Source organism: Chiloscyllium punctatum, chromosome 49 (assembly GCF_047496795.1).
Source record: "Chiloscyllium punctatum isolate Juve2018m chromosome 49, sChiPun1.3, whole genome shotgun sequence".
Taxonomy (NCBI): Eukaryota; Metazoa; Chordata; class Chondrichthyes; order Orectolobiformes; family Hemiscylliidae; genus Chiloscyllium; species Chiloscyllium punctatum.
Window position 1 is genome coordinate 17,595,158 of NC_092787.1, and position 13,640 is coordinate 17,608,797.

Consider the following 13,640-nt stretch of genomic DNA (forward strand, 5'->3'; position numbering starts at 1 on the left):
GGCTAAGAGAAAAATCTCTGTACTGCATTTCATGATTTGCAGGTGCCAGTGTTGGACAGGGGTGGACAAAGTCAAAAATCACAAGACACCAGTTATAGTCCAACAGGTTTATTTGAGATGGCAAGCTTCCTCAGGCAGCTAGTGCAGAAGGAGCAGGGGCTCTGAAAGCTTGTGTTCTCAGATAAACTTGTGGACTATAACCCAATGTCGATTTTTCACTTGCTGCATTTCATGAATAAGCTCTAGTGTTAATTCTAGGTTGTAGGTACCTTCAGAAAGGTGTGCTTTTTTAATGTCATAGTCTTTCAATTTCCCTTTGCCCTGTCCCTCAATGTGTAACACAATTAAGGTTCTGATATTAAAGATAACTTTTGTTGTTTTTTTTTCAGTCATTATGAACTAAAGCGCATTGATGATATTGTTATATTCTTCAATGACTTCAGTGACCACCTCGCAGAGGAAGCACTGTGGGAACTGTCATTAAAGATCAAACCACGCAACATTCAGCGACGGAAAACAGACCGTGAAGAGAAAACTTAGATTTCAACAGTGAAACCTAAACCTTAGATGGCAGCTAATGAACCCCACTAAATTACTTTATTTACCTGAGCTGCAGAAGTCAGTTCATGCTTCACCTTCAGAGATTTGTTTTTAAACCAGATTTAGAACAGGTGGCAATACTCTTGGGAAATGTCCCAGATTTTATGCCATTGCCTGCATTCAATTTCCTTTCCTACCACCCGTGCCAAGCTGGTTTTAAGTGTCCTATGGTGGACCCATCCATACAGCTCACTTTTTTTAATTGGCCAAATGTGGTCTGCAGCTATACTCTGCTTTGGAGACTGTTCAACATTGTTAGGTATGAAGGTACGATGGTTCACTTACTGGTTGTGGACTTCTGTTTATAGAGTAACAGCTAGTGGTACTAACAATTGCACAGGAAACCTTAAAATATTATTTTGTACTGTAGGAGAAAGACTGGCTCACTGTAAATACCAGAATGCTAAGTTGATGTGCTGTGTTGGGTTTTTTGCATGAATAATACTGGATGCCAGTAATGGATGATTTGATGGAAAAAAAATAAACCAATTGTACATAGAGACTGGAAGAAGTGTTTTAGCCAGGCTGGTACTGAAAGGACTGGGATTGCTCTTAACCATTGTTCAACATCTTCACTTAACAGACTTTTGTAAGGTGTTAACATATGTGGTTGTATATTTTGTGCATGGACTCTGCGCTGTGGAATTTTAAAATGTTAAGCAGAATTTGTTTTTGAAAGGACTGTCTTTTTTTGTTTACTATTGATAATTAAGCTGCAGTCAATCATTTTTCAGTAATGGGAGAATATTCTGAAGTTGAAACTGGAGGTTTCTGTACATAGCTGACAAATTAACTTTTCAAAGCAATGGGTTGCCTGCTGAGGTTTGACAGTTCAACTCAAGTAGTCAGTGAATTCACCTGTGTATGCCAGGTCTTCATATTAACTTGTGACTGATAGATGCTGCTGGGTAGAGTGGTGCCCTTGCCGCTTTAGGTTTTTAGGACGCATTCAGGTTATTAATCTTCTCTAAGTCTGTGCACCTAGAAAGGGAATCTGATACTGTTTTTGATAAGTTAGCAACGATTATTTGTTTGACCTGAAATCCCCGCCTGTACTTGGGGGAATGTAAAGTGACCCTAACTTAAGAGATAACACATTCTTTCAGATAATGTGCTGATGTTCATAATGATTATTTTCCATGTAACTCTAAATTATTCAATTATTTTAAGAAGTCAGCAGAGTTTGTTTTAATTCTTTCACCAGCGTAGGTTTAAAATAGTGAGAAAACACTTTATAGTTGTTCAAGATGTGTGTGGATGCCCTGAAATGTATTAATGTCAAATGTTAACATTCATGGTTTTCTCAGAAGGAGGTGTTTTACTGCAGACTCTTAATTAAGTTTCAGCACTTTTCATCACTGTCCCTATTCTCCAGCAGATGGCTCAATTTCCAGGATAGAACAAACCAAGGGCATATTTGATGAATGAATTAAGCAAATGATGTATACAAGAATCGGTTTAAATAGTCCTACAATATTCAGCTTTAGTTTCAACTTCTCATCCTGGTGCATTGTTTGAGAAATTTCAAATGTAGCATAATGTAGTCAAGTTATGAATATTGAAATGATTGAATTTAGCATAGGAAGAACTCTTGTAATATGAATAGGAAGGGTTTGAAGGGATATGGGCTGGGTGCTGGCAGGTGGCACTAGATTGGGTTGGGATATCTAGTCGGCACGGACAGGTTGGACTGAAGGGTGTGTTTCCATGCTGTACATCTCTATGACTCTATGAACACTGACCTGGTAAAGTGGTTAAATCCAGTCTCTTAACTTCATATTCTTAAGTTCTGATCTCCTTTTTGTTGTGCTGCCAATTTTAACTTCAGATGCGTGCAGGACTTGTGATACCTGGTAGTAGACATGGGGTAATGGTCTGATTTGTACACACACATTATGTCCATTAACTTCTTCACAATTGCAAAAGTGTAAAGAGGTTTTTATGTCAAGACACATCCACAGAGTAATATAATAGAATTTCTGTCCCTTTGATTTAAATGAAAAATAATATCCCTTACTTCTAATACATGCCCAAAAGGTTTCCTTTCACTCTACTTGCTAAACTATAACAGCCGAAAATGAACTGAGTAAGCAAGCTTGACATTGGTTTGTAATAGATTTGATTTCTTTACAGAATGATGGCAAGCTGATAGTGGGTAAGGCAGTTACTGCATACATTAAAAACGTGTCCACCTCGTGTGGCCAGATTGGATTATCAGTTAAGAGGTTTGTTAAATTTAAAGAACATCTTAACACTTGAACTGCACATGTGCCCCAGGTTGTCCAAAACAGTCTCATTTTGGCCTCCATCTGCTGAGCTAGCAGCAATAACTTTATGGTGTTTTAAAGTTTGTTATAGGTGATCAAAATAAGACATTTGGACAGTTTTAAACTTGGATGTTAATTACTAATTATACTAAATTATTAGATAAAGCATGATTCCATTTTGAGGAAACTTATTTCACAGTTATCAGATTGAGTGGTTTGTATCCTACAGCATTGGAAAACTGTATTGTAACTGACATAATTGGGCATCAGAATTAAATTTTGAGTATGATTTCTAGTTAGACTGCATGTTTCTTTATGCTTAGCATATCAGTGAGGAAACTAGTATATGGACATTTCTAATCTTAATTCAAACAATTGGCTGCAGTTGCAGAAATCCAGTCTGGTTTGCTGACTTAATTCACTGGACATTTTAAATCTTAAGTTAAATAATTTATGTCTTTGTTTCCTTGTCAGTGTTATAAGTGGATAACAACGTTTTGAAACAATTTCTAGAATTCAACTTACTTTTAGATCTGCTAGGTGTCCTGAATTTAATAAGTTTTAATCCTAGACCAACAGAAATTGTAATCATAGATTGTGTTCATCAGAGAAAGAAGTTCTACTGAGATGGTTTATCTGCAGCCATGGAAAGAAACGCCAAACAAAATCAATCTTTGAATGCTTGGCACATATTGCAATCTGAAGTACAGTTTATAACATGAAGGTAGAGCACTGCAGCAGGTAATGTCAATCAATTTGCACCACACATTTCACCATCACCTATTTGGTGTCTCAAAATCCTTACTGGTCTTTCTCAGAAAAGTTAAGATGCTATTCTTCCTTCTCCAAAATATTATGCTTTTCTTCATTTAAATCTCCAGTTTCGAGGTGGTGTAGATGTATCCTTAAATTGCTGCCTCTTATTCATATTGTTTTCTTTTCCTGCAGATCTTTTCTTAGTTGTTTCAACAGTATCTTCTGTTAGGTGCCAGTTTTTCCCTTGAATCTTAGATGTTCGATGTGGCAAGCTGATCTCTTTATGCACCCTCCATATTTAAGTTATATTTCTTCATCTAACTTGAGGGCAGTTAGCAATGGGCCACAATTGCTGATTGTGCCAGTGATGCTTTCACCCAGTAAAAGAATTTTAACAATCTTTTTATTAAGCTACTCACTTTTACCTGCATTACTAGTAACTTTCATAATATTGGTCTTGCTCATATCAGTTTACATTTCATAACCTAAACACTTCATCTGCTAACAACTGTAATTCATTCCTGATATTCGACACCTGGTCATGAACACAACTAACATAGTCATAGACTCATACAGCATAAAAACAGACCCATCGATCCAGCTAGTCCACACCAATCGTAATACCACATGCCTGTGTTTGACCCATTCCCCTCCAAACTCTTACTATTCTTGTACACGTCTTTTAAACATTGTTACAATACCTATATCCACCACTTACAATTCATTCCACACACCAAAGACTCTGTAAGAATAAAGTTGCCCTTCAGTCCTTTTCTCTTTTCACTTTAAAAATATGCCCCCTGGTTTTGAACTCTTTCCCCCCTCCCCCCCTCCCCCCCTCCCCCTCCTCCCCTCCCCCGCTCCCTGAAAAGACACCTGCCATTCACCTTACCTATACTCCTCATGACTTTATGAACCTCTGTAAGGTCACCCTTCAACCTCTCCTGCTTAGCTACTGAAAAAAAAGTCACAGCCTATTTTATAACTCAAACCCTCCATTTCCAGCAACATCCTGGTAAAATATTTTCTGAACCCTCTCCAATTTAATAATATCCTTCCTGAGCAGTACTGCACATAGTACTCCAGAAGAGACCTCATCAACATCCTATACAACCCCCATACAATGCCCCAACTCCATACTTAAAGGTCTGGGCAATGAAGGCAAGTGTGCTAAACACTGCTGCCTTAACTACCCTGTCTACCTGTGACATAAATTTCAAGGAATTATGTTCCTGAGCTCCGAGGTCACTCTGTTCTACAACACTACCCAGGGCCCTACCATTAACTGGACAAGTCCTGCCTTGGTTTAGTTTACCAAAATACAATACCTCACATTTATCCAAATTGAACCATCTACCACTCAGCCCTTTTGCTAAGATCTCTTTGTAATCTTAGACAGCCATCTTCACTGTCCACTATGCCACTAATTTTGGTGTCATCCACAAACTTGCTCACAATGCCTCCTATATTTTTATCCAAGTCATTTCTATAAATGACAAACAAAAGTGGACCCAGTACCAATCCCTGTGAAACATTGTTGATCACAGGCCTCCAATCTGAAAAACAACCCTTCACCACCTCCCTCTGTCTCCTGGTGTTGGAGGACAAAACTGATTGATTTAATTTAGGGTGATGATCCATCACCTTTTGATGCACTAGTGTGATGATGCAAGTTTTCTACCTTGGTCATTGGAATTTTATTATTTTAAGACATTACACTCTGCCAAGATATTTGTTCATCCAGTGATGCACTCAGAGCAAACGTTAAGGCCATTACTAAGATTAGTCTAACGTTAATCCTGGCTCCCTGTACACACCCGTATAGGACAAGCAGGTACTTCTCCTTATAGTCAATATTCATGTTAACTATGCTTATACATGATTAAATCATGGAATCCTGCTGTTTCAAATTCCCAGCTGTATCAGTGCACTATTTTAAGCTAGAGTTTGCACATACATAAAATTATCACTGATCAGCAAAATCATTTCATGGTATTTACTGCTCGAAAGATGAAATAATTTTGATCATGTGCCCATAAAAATAATGCAAAGGTGTATATTTGCACCAGTAATGTTTGTTTTGGAAGTCCAAACTTCCAACTTAAAGGGACAGTCTACATCTCCCACTCTATTTGGATACCCTGCTGCCCTCGTGTTCATTTTATGAAATAGTGCTTTGACTCAAATCTGACTTGGTCAGGAACATAATTAAATGCAGATTCATGACTTTTGAGTTGTAAACCGAGGATTTTTGGTACTGTTTTGGAGCTATTTTCATTGATTTATGAGCAGAACAGATTAATATTTGAAGTCTAGCTCTCCCAATGTCTCCTTTCCAAAGAGATACTACACAATGCTTCATTTTGTAGCCTTTAAAGAAGTGATGTCATCCTGTTGAGCCGAGTTCAAATGATAGCCGAGGTAGGTGTTTAAATTCAGCTTTTCTCAGAATACCTAAGCAACAAACTCCATATGCATTTTAAAAAATTTCTTCTGTCCAGTCAGATAAAGGTATTTCCTATGGAAAATTATTCAAATTATATTATAGTTTGCTGCGTTAAAGAAACTGCAGGCATTTTGGACTGTTTGAGTTCTTGCATCGCATAGACAAGTTTTTGAATTTTTTAAATTAGCATAGCGGCTAAAAGAATATATTTTTGTTTTTACCTGTATTGGGCTTCCAACTTTGTGCAGCAGCCAATAACAGGACACTATGATCCACTTTGGCCTATCTTTGAGTGAATTGTGCTTATGAGCAGGTCTTTTATTCATAGCAGTGTAGAATTAACCATACTCTTAGTGAATCTGCCCTTAAACATAACTTTAAATTTACTGTAAGAACCTTTTAAAAAAGCTCTTAGTCATGTATGTTAAAGCATTTAAGAGTTCTTTTTGAGAGCGTAATGGTGTTAAATTACTTAAGATACAGCATTATAAACTTCAGTTGAATGTAATGTCTCTTTGATATAGAAGCTTAATGAGCTCCTTTAAAATCCAGAAATTGGAACCACTTTGTCAAATAATCAGTTTATTGCTAGACTGAGTTGTGTTGGCCTAGTGGCTTACCTATTGATCATTTCTATCAAAAGGTGAAATTTCATAGCTGAAGTGCATTATACAAAAGAGATTGAATTGATTCAAACTATCTTGCTAAATAGTAAGCACAATGCACTTAGAACGTAAATTGTGTTAAATCTGAAGTTAACTATTGTGGTGACTCACTGGATTCTCAACAATGTAGAAAAATATCCATTAACTTTTGTTAAATGTTGGAACCAGTTTGAATAGTACTTTTGTGCATTTTGTGTTGCCAAAATAGTAACTTCAGTAAATACATCATTGTGTATATACTTCATTTTATATATGTACATAATATTAAAAAAATAACCTCCAAATCATTTTTTGTTTTTTTTTTCTTCAGTTTTTAATGAAAGGGAGTTCAGGACATTTCCACACAAGGCCACCCACTGAGACCTTATTGAAGCACCTTACGTTGTTTTTATGGTGTAAACTTACACCAGCTACAATTTGACACAGGAATAGGTCACTTTAATAATTATACTTAAAAGGATCATGTCCAGTTGGGAAGCTAATGTGAACGGCATTGATTTGTCCATGTTAGTTGGTAATTAAGTAAATGTTATTTTTAAATTGGTTGTCTCTGACCACAGACAGGAGGCTGCTTAGTCTAAGTGTGGGTCCCAGTTAGACTATGCAAATTCAAATAATCACAATGAGAAAGTTTAAACTGAAATTATTATTTGAAATGGTATCATACTAATTTCTGATTTTACCCTGAATGCTTAAGTTGTGAAAGTGCCCTAATTATTTCAGAAGTTCTCTGAGCCACAGCCTAACACTGCCTATGTCGGCCTCATCTTTGCTTGAGTACTTAATTGTATATTCTAAAATGTCATGTTCCTGCAACCATTTCAAATGTGTAACTTTTTATACAAATAAAGATTAACATTCATGTTTACAGTGCATGCAGCAGACTGCAGATTAAAAGTGACAATCAAAGTCAGTGGGAACATGGTGCCTCTTCTTTTCAGAGTGCATAAGCAGATTGCTGGCAATGCAGCTAATTTTCACTTGGGTTAAAGGATGAATATGGTAGATGACAATTCCTCTGAAACAGCAGATTGTCATTGTAGTTTGGGAAGAGAGATAGATACATAAATATTAGAATTGTGCTGGTCCTCCAGCATTGTTCCTTAAGGTAAACCCTTACCATAACATTTTTGACTCAGAATATCTCCTGATATGTTTCAACACTGAAGATTTCAATAAAGGCAATGGAAAAGGTTTTTAAAAAAGTGTCAAGCCATTCAGCAAATTACCTAAATGTGCAAAATAGGTGAATCAATGTCATGTTCAATCCTAATTTGGAGATGCTGGTGTTGGACTAGGGTTACAGAGTTTAAAAATCACGATACAGTCCAACAGGTTTAATTGGAAGCACTAGCTCCACAACCTGGTGGTGTGATTTTAAAAATGTTCAATCCTGTGTCCGTGTCCTTCTGCTCACTTCAACTGAGCTTCATTTTCTAAAGCATATCAAAGTATGTCATTTCACCACAGGTTTGAAGAATTACTAAAAATCATATTAAGGTAGGAATGAACAAGCTTGAAAATATAGTAATTCTAATATAGTAATTCAAGAAGTTTAACTAAATCACTAAAAGAGTGATCAAGGTGATATGATGCAAAAATGCAGAGACCAGTTAGCTGAATGCATAAAGTACAAGGACAGGTCAATGTCACTTCTAGATATGAAAGCACTACTCAGTTCAGATGCAAGTTGAAGTTCCTTATATTAGTCTGAAAAAAAACCATCTGATCATAGACATTAAACTCTTAATTACTTTTATTGCAATAAGAAAAACACAATAAGCTTGTTTCATATACAATACTATTAAATAAGGTAGTTGTGAAACCTAAGCCTTTGGTCCAACTTATCCATGCCAAACAGACATCCTAAACTAATCTAATCCCTCTTAAACCTTTCCTATTTGGTACACCCACCTAGGTGTCTATTAAATGTTGCATTTGTACCTGCCTCTACCACTACTTCCATTTATGCACCAACCTCTTACATGAAATAGTTACCTCTGATCCCTTTTAACTCTTTTCCCCCGCTGTAGAAGAGTCCAAAACTACAGGGCATAACTTTTAAGGTAAAAGACCTTGGCTATGGTTTTATAAACATCTAAGGTCACCCCTCTGAAACTCTTGGGGGAAAAAAATGCCCTATCTTATATCTTATAGTTTCCTAGTGACTTGTTTACCTGAGTACAACAGGGTCAGTTATTTACTTAAAACATGAATTTAAAAATACAAACTAGATAACAATGAAGCTATCCAATAATAATGAACTGTGTCTGGAAAAAAGGCTCAGTTCAGACCAACTTTACTGCTTCAATATAAATAGTTAAATTAGATTAAATTCCCTACAGTATGGAAACCGGGCCTCCGTCCAACAAGTCCACACTGACCCTCTAAAGAGCAACCCACCCAGACCCATTCCCCTACATTTACCCCTGATTAATCCACTTAACACTTCTGGCCAGTTCAGCTAACCTGCACATCTTTGGAATGTGGGAGGAAACCCACGCAGACATGGAGAGAATGTGCAAACTCCAGACAGTTGTCCAAGGTGGAAATTGAACCTGGGACACTGGTGCTGTGAGGCAGCAGTGCTAACCACTGTACCATACCGCTCCTACAGTGGTCATATTGCACTTTTTCATAGTACTTCTAAATTACTATTTCTGTACAAAAGTCAATTGACTTTGCATAAAGTTTGTTTTGGAAAAAAACCCTCATTTATTTTCCTTTGTGAAGTTGGAACAAGAACAACTGCAATTTAGAATCTGGAAAATTGCTCTTACTTTTTAAATATAACATTTGAAAACTTCAATGCAGTAATAGTACAGTAAAACTAAAACACATGTATATGCACATTTGTTAGGAATGTTCCTTACAGCCAAACAAAATGATATTAAATCCCAATTGTTAAATAATTGAAACATGATTTGCAATAATTTAGAAAAATACTTTAAAGGTCCTTCAGTGTCACATGGAATGGCAGCTCTGTTCATGTTGCACAGTTATTAAAATAAAATGAGCTCTCAGCATCCTGATTGCAAATAACAGCCTTGAGCTTGGGCAATGAAGGAAGAACTATATTAGTACTGGCATAAGCAAATCATAATTATAACTTGAGAAGGCAGGGTATTGGATGCAGAAGATAAAATAAGGAAGTGATTTAAATTTAATTGAAGTGCAATTTATTTTGCCAAGCTTTGGTGTTGCAGTAAGTTTTAAAAAAAACAAAATGCTATGAAGGAATTAACTTGCAGTCATCTGAGTAGTTCTGATGAAATCCCACCATGTGCCAAATTGTCATAATATTTGACATCAGGTAGAATTATGACAGCAATATGTTTGCACCTACAAGAGCATTTAAGCCAAGTAAAAATGTAATGTTATTTGATCAGACCAGAAAAAAAATCAGGAACCATTACAAGATTAAGTTTATTCTTCAGCTTTTTAAAAGCTTTAAAAACTGTAAAACCATCACAGAAAGGTATATGAACATTGTACAAGGCTAGAATTAAACAATTGTCCCAACAAGTTACAAATGAATTGCAGTTTCATAAAGTGACTGCAAGATGAATCTTTCAATTAAGTTGCTTGTGTCTATTACAATTATTGGGGCAGTTAGTGACCGAAAAGTCTAAACTTTATCCTACAGGATTCAAAATTTCACTGATGTTACGACAAATGGTTGCTTCTTGTTAAATTTAGTGTCTTTATTACCAGAATACACCTTTCAAACCAGTGTTTGAGAATTCTATTCTATGATTTGGTTTAATAATAAATTAGTGGCCATAATCATTGAAATTTACTTTAAAAATTTCTTTCATCACTATAATCCCTGCCAAAAAATTCCCTACCATCAAGGACAATGAGATGGCCAGTCTATTTGGCAAAACTTGGACCCAGGTTGAATATTTGAGTTGTAGTATTGTCTGCATCAGGAAATCTGTTAAGCTTTTTAAAAATTATTAGCTACTACTGGAGAAGGCCTCTAGAAAAAAGTTGTTTTCTTCACTGAAGAAAGCACTAGTATAAAGTTGTGGTCTGCATGCCATGGTCACTTTACAGCCTGAGGAAAATAGCTCCTCCCCCTACCCCTGTGACTTCTGACAGTACAGTCTCACAATGCTGCTGTGAGTTATTGCAAAATCTCTCAAGTAAAAATGAGTGCATCTGGTCAAAATCATAAGTTGTTAAAATTGTTTTGATTTCCTCTACAAGAGCTATGTTGCTTATTTGAACTGCCAGTCCTTTGTTCAGGTAGCTCCTCTAATCAAATCTGAAAATATCCAGTAATGAACAAGCAGCTGTAAATGCATATCTAAGATTCACTGGTTAGATCTACAGAAAATGCCCAAAGAATGAACTGTGTGGTATATAAAGTAAAGAATAACTGTAAACTGTCATGGCACTCCTAACCAATCTGAAACATTTCTTGACAAGGGTCTCAACAGAGATGCTTGTAACCCAACGAGGGAGTGTTGTTTCTGTGGCAGCTTTCACTGGTGAATATGTTTCACATTTATAATAAAACTGGAATTAAAGACACTTTATAAAAATGTTACTGTGACACAGCATGTTATCCCTTCAGAATGATTTTTTTTCTTGACCACCTCCATTACAGTTCTACAAGAGAAAGTCTCAAATGACTTAACTGCATCTCTACTGTCACAAAACTAACAGCAGATACTACTGTACAAATCTTCAATTGTTTAGGAACAGCTACCATTTATTCTATCTAATAGGCTGTCTTGATTATATTTGTAATGTAATTCTATCCTTTTAACTTTGAGAGAAATTAGTACAACTGAAAACTGTTCACCAAAAATAAACATTTTCAATTAAAGTAGCTGAAGTTCTATTCGGAGATATTCACATGAGCTTTGGTCAGTAAAAACTGCTGCAAATGAAGTAGTATGTAGTCCAGAGCTGGAAAGCATCGAAGTCTAACAATGGTTGCTCCTATTCTATCTCTGGATCTGTCGAACAAAGGCCTGGACAAGCTGGATTAACGGTTCCTGATTCTCAGGACTCAACTTGGATACGGAGCAGGTGGATTTGCTCGCAGGAGACATCAGTAGGGCCGCAGCAGGGGAACATGGTGTACCACGACGTGAATAGCGGGAAATACTGGACAAAACTGTACTCTGAAACAGTAGTAGACAATGAATATGGCATTAAGTAAATTTAAATAAAACTAAGTTCTTTAGCATATTTTCTAATACAAAGTTGCTTATTTCTTTGTCTAAACATTAAGCTCTAAACACAAAGTACAGGTGCTTTATTAATTCATCTGTAGTTGTACACCAATATTCCAGAATGGATCCATTTGCTTTTTATCAAATTCAATCACAAGATGAGGGCATCACTGGCTAGACCAACATTTATTTCTCATCCCTAATTGACTAGAGGACAGTTAAGAGTCAACCACATATGGGTCTGGAGTCATATAGGCTAGACCAGGTAAGGATGGCAGTTTCCTTACCAAAAGGACATTAGGGAACCAGATGAGTTTTCCAAACAATTAACAGTGGATTAGTCTTAATTCAAGTTTTTTTTAATTGAATTGAAATCCTACCATATGCAATGGCAAGATTCCATCATGAGTCCCCAGATTGGCAGTCCAGCACTAATATCACCAGTTTGTTGTGCTTCATGATCCAGCCTCAACAAATTCTATCAGAGTTCCAGATTCACAACCCTCAGTAGAAATTTCTTCATTTGTCTTAAATGTGTGACCCCTTGGTCTCAGAAGACTTAATCTAGGTTTAATAAGCAATGGGAAATTACTTGTGACCAAATTACACAAGCCATCTTGACCTTCTCGTACACACATCAATTTTGTTATACTTACCTCCATACTGAATAAACAGCAGAATTGCATTCAGGTATCCAAATTATTCACTTTTCAGTTTTGATAACATGACAAATATTTTAATGTCCTCTCTAGTATAATGCACCTATAAACTCTCAATTTTATTTGTTAGTATGGCTTTAAATTTTCTATAAACACGGTGATAAAATTAAAGCAGCTGTACAAATTTCTGATGAGAACATTTCAACTCTCACCAATTCCACAATACAATTTGGGTTCCAAGCAGAAGTATACTTCATGTAAATTGATAATTAACATTAAAGACCACAGATAAAAATGCTTAAAAGAAACAAGTGTGAATAAGGATCAGAATTGGAAACAAAAACTCAAACAAGAAATGGAGGGAATAGGAAATTCTATCATGCGCATGCGCACTATATTTTCCTGCTTTGATTTGCTTTAGATGTTGGCAAAAAAGAACATAAAAGGTGAATCTGATTTATACTTGTAGCCAACTCTTGCCAACATTGGTAAATGGAAGAAATTACAATTTTTCCTCAATGTACCTTACAACAATTTATGAAGTTTTTTTTCCTATTAAGTCTTTTCAGAATGTGTTCAAATGAGGAAACAAGTTAGATATCAAGGTAGTTGCATTTTGAGAGAGTGGCTAACTCACAGTATTACTTGTAATTATTAAACAATTTAAGAGCAGTGTAAAACTGAAAAGTTACCAGTTCTGAACTTAGTTCTTGCTTCATCCTCTGCTTGTCACGTGAGTGAACAGATGGATCCTTCAGATAACGGACTGCTTGTGAAATCAGCACATAGAAACAGTTTTCCATTGTGAACATCAGAAGGGACCTTCAGTGCAAGAGAATTTGATTAGCTTAATTAGGGAAGGGAAAAATGGAACTTGCATTTATTAAGGCCATCTTTAATTTCATGAATTTAGTCACTAAAGAGATTGGAACACTATTAGTCAGAAAAGCAAGTTGGAAAAATGGCAGAAATTTGCAAAGTAATAATCAGAAAAATGAGATTAAAAGATAATTTGAGGAACGGCAACTAACCCTTCAAAGTATAGAATATACATTTAG

General features: G+C 36.1%; 2 protein-coding genes across 2 annotated transcripts in view; one reads left to right on the forward strand and one right to left on the reverse strand.

The window, feature by feature from the left end:
* LOC140469263 (rap guanine nucleotide exchange factor 1-like) overlaps window positions 1-7,647 on the forward strand; it is a 236,966-nt gene extending 229,319 nt beyond the window's left edge. The window contains exon 27 of the mRNA XM_072565605.1: window positions 390-7,647. Within this exon, the coding sequence (XP_072421706.1) occupies window positions 390-540 (151 nt within the window). The 3' untranslated portion in view covers window positions 541-7,647. The remainder of the gene's footprint in view (window positions 1-389) is intronic.
* Window positions 7,648-8,472: 825 nt separating this feature from the next.
* nup188 (nucleoporin 188) overlaps window positions 8,473-13,640 on the reverse strand; it is a 102,223-nt gene continuing 97,055 nt past the window's right edge. The window contains exons 44-45 of the mRNA XM_072565593.1: window positions 13,275-13,404; window positions 8,473-11,872 (exon numbers count right to left, since the gene is read on the reverse strand). Coding sequence (XP_072421694.1) covers window positions 11,693-11,872; window positions 13,275-13,404 — 310 coding nt within the window. The 3' untranslated portion in view covers window positions 8,473-11,692. The remainder of the gene's footprint in view (window positions 11,873-13,274; window positions 13,405-13,640) is intronic.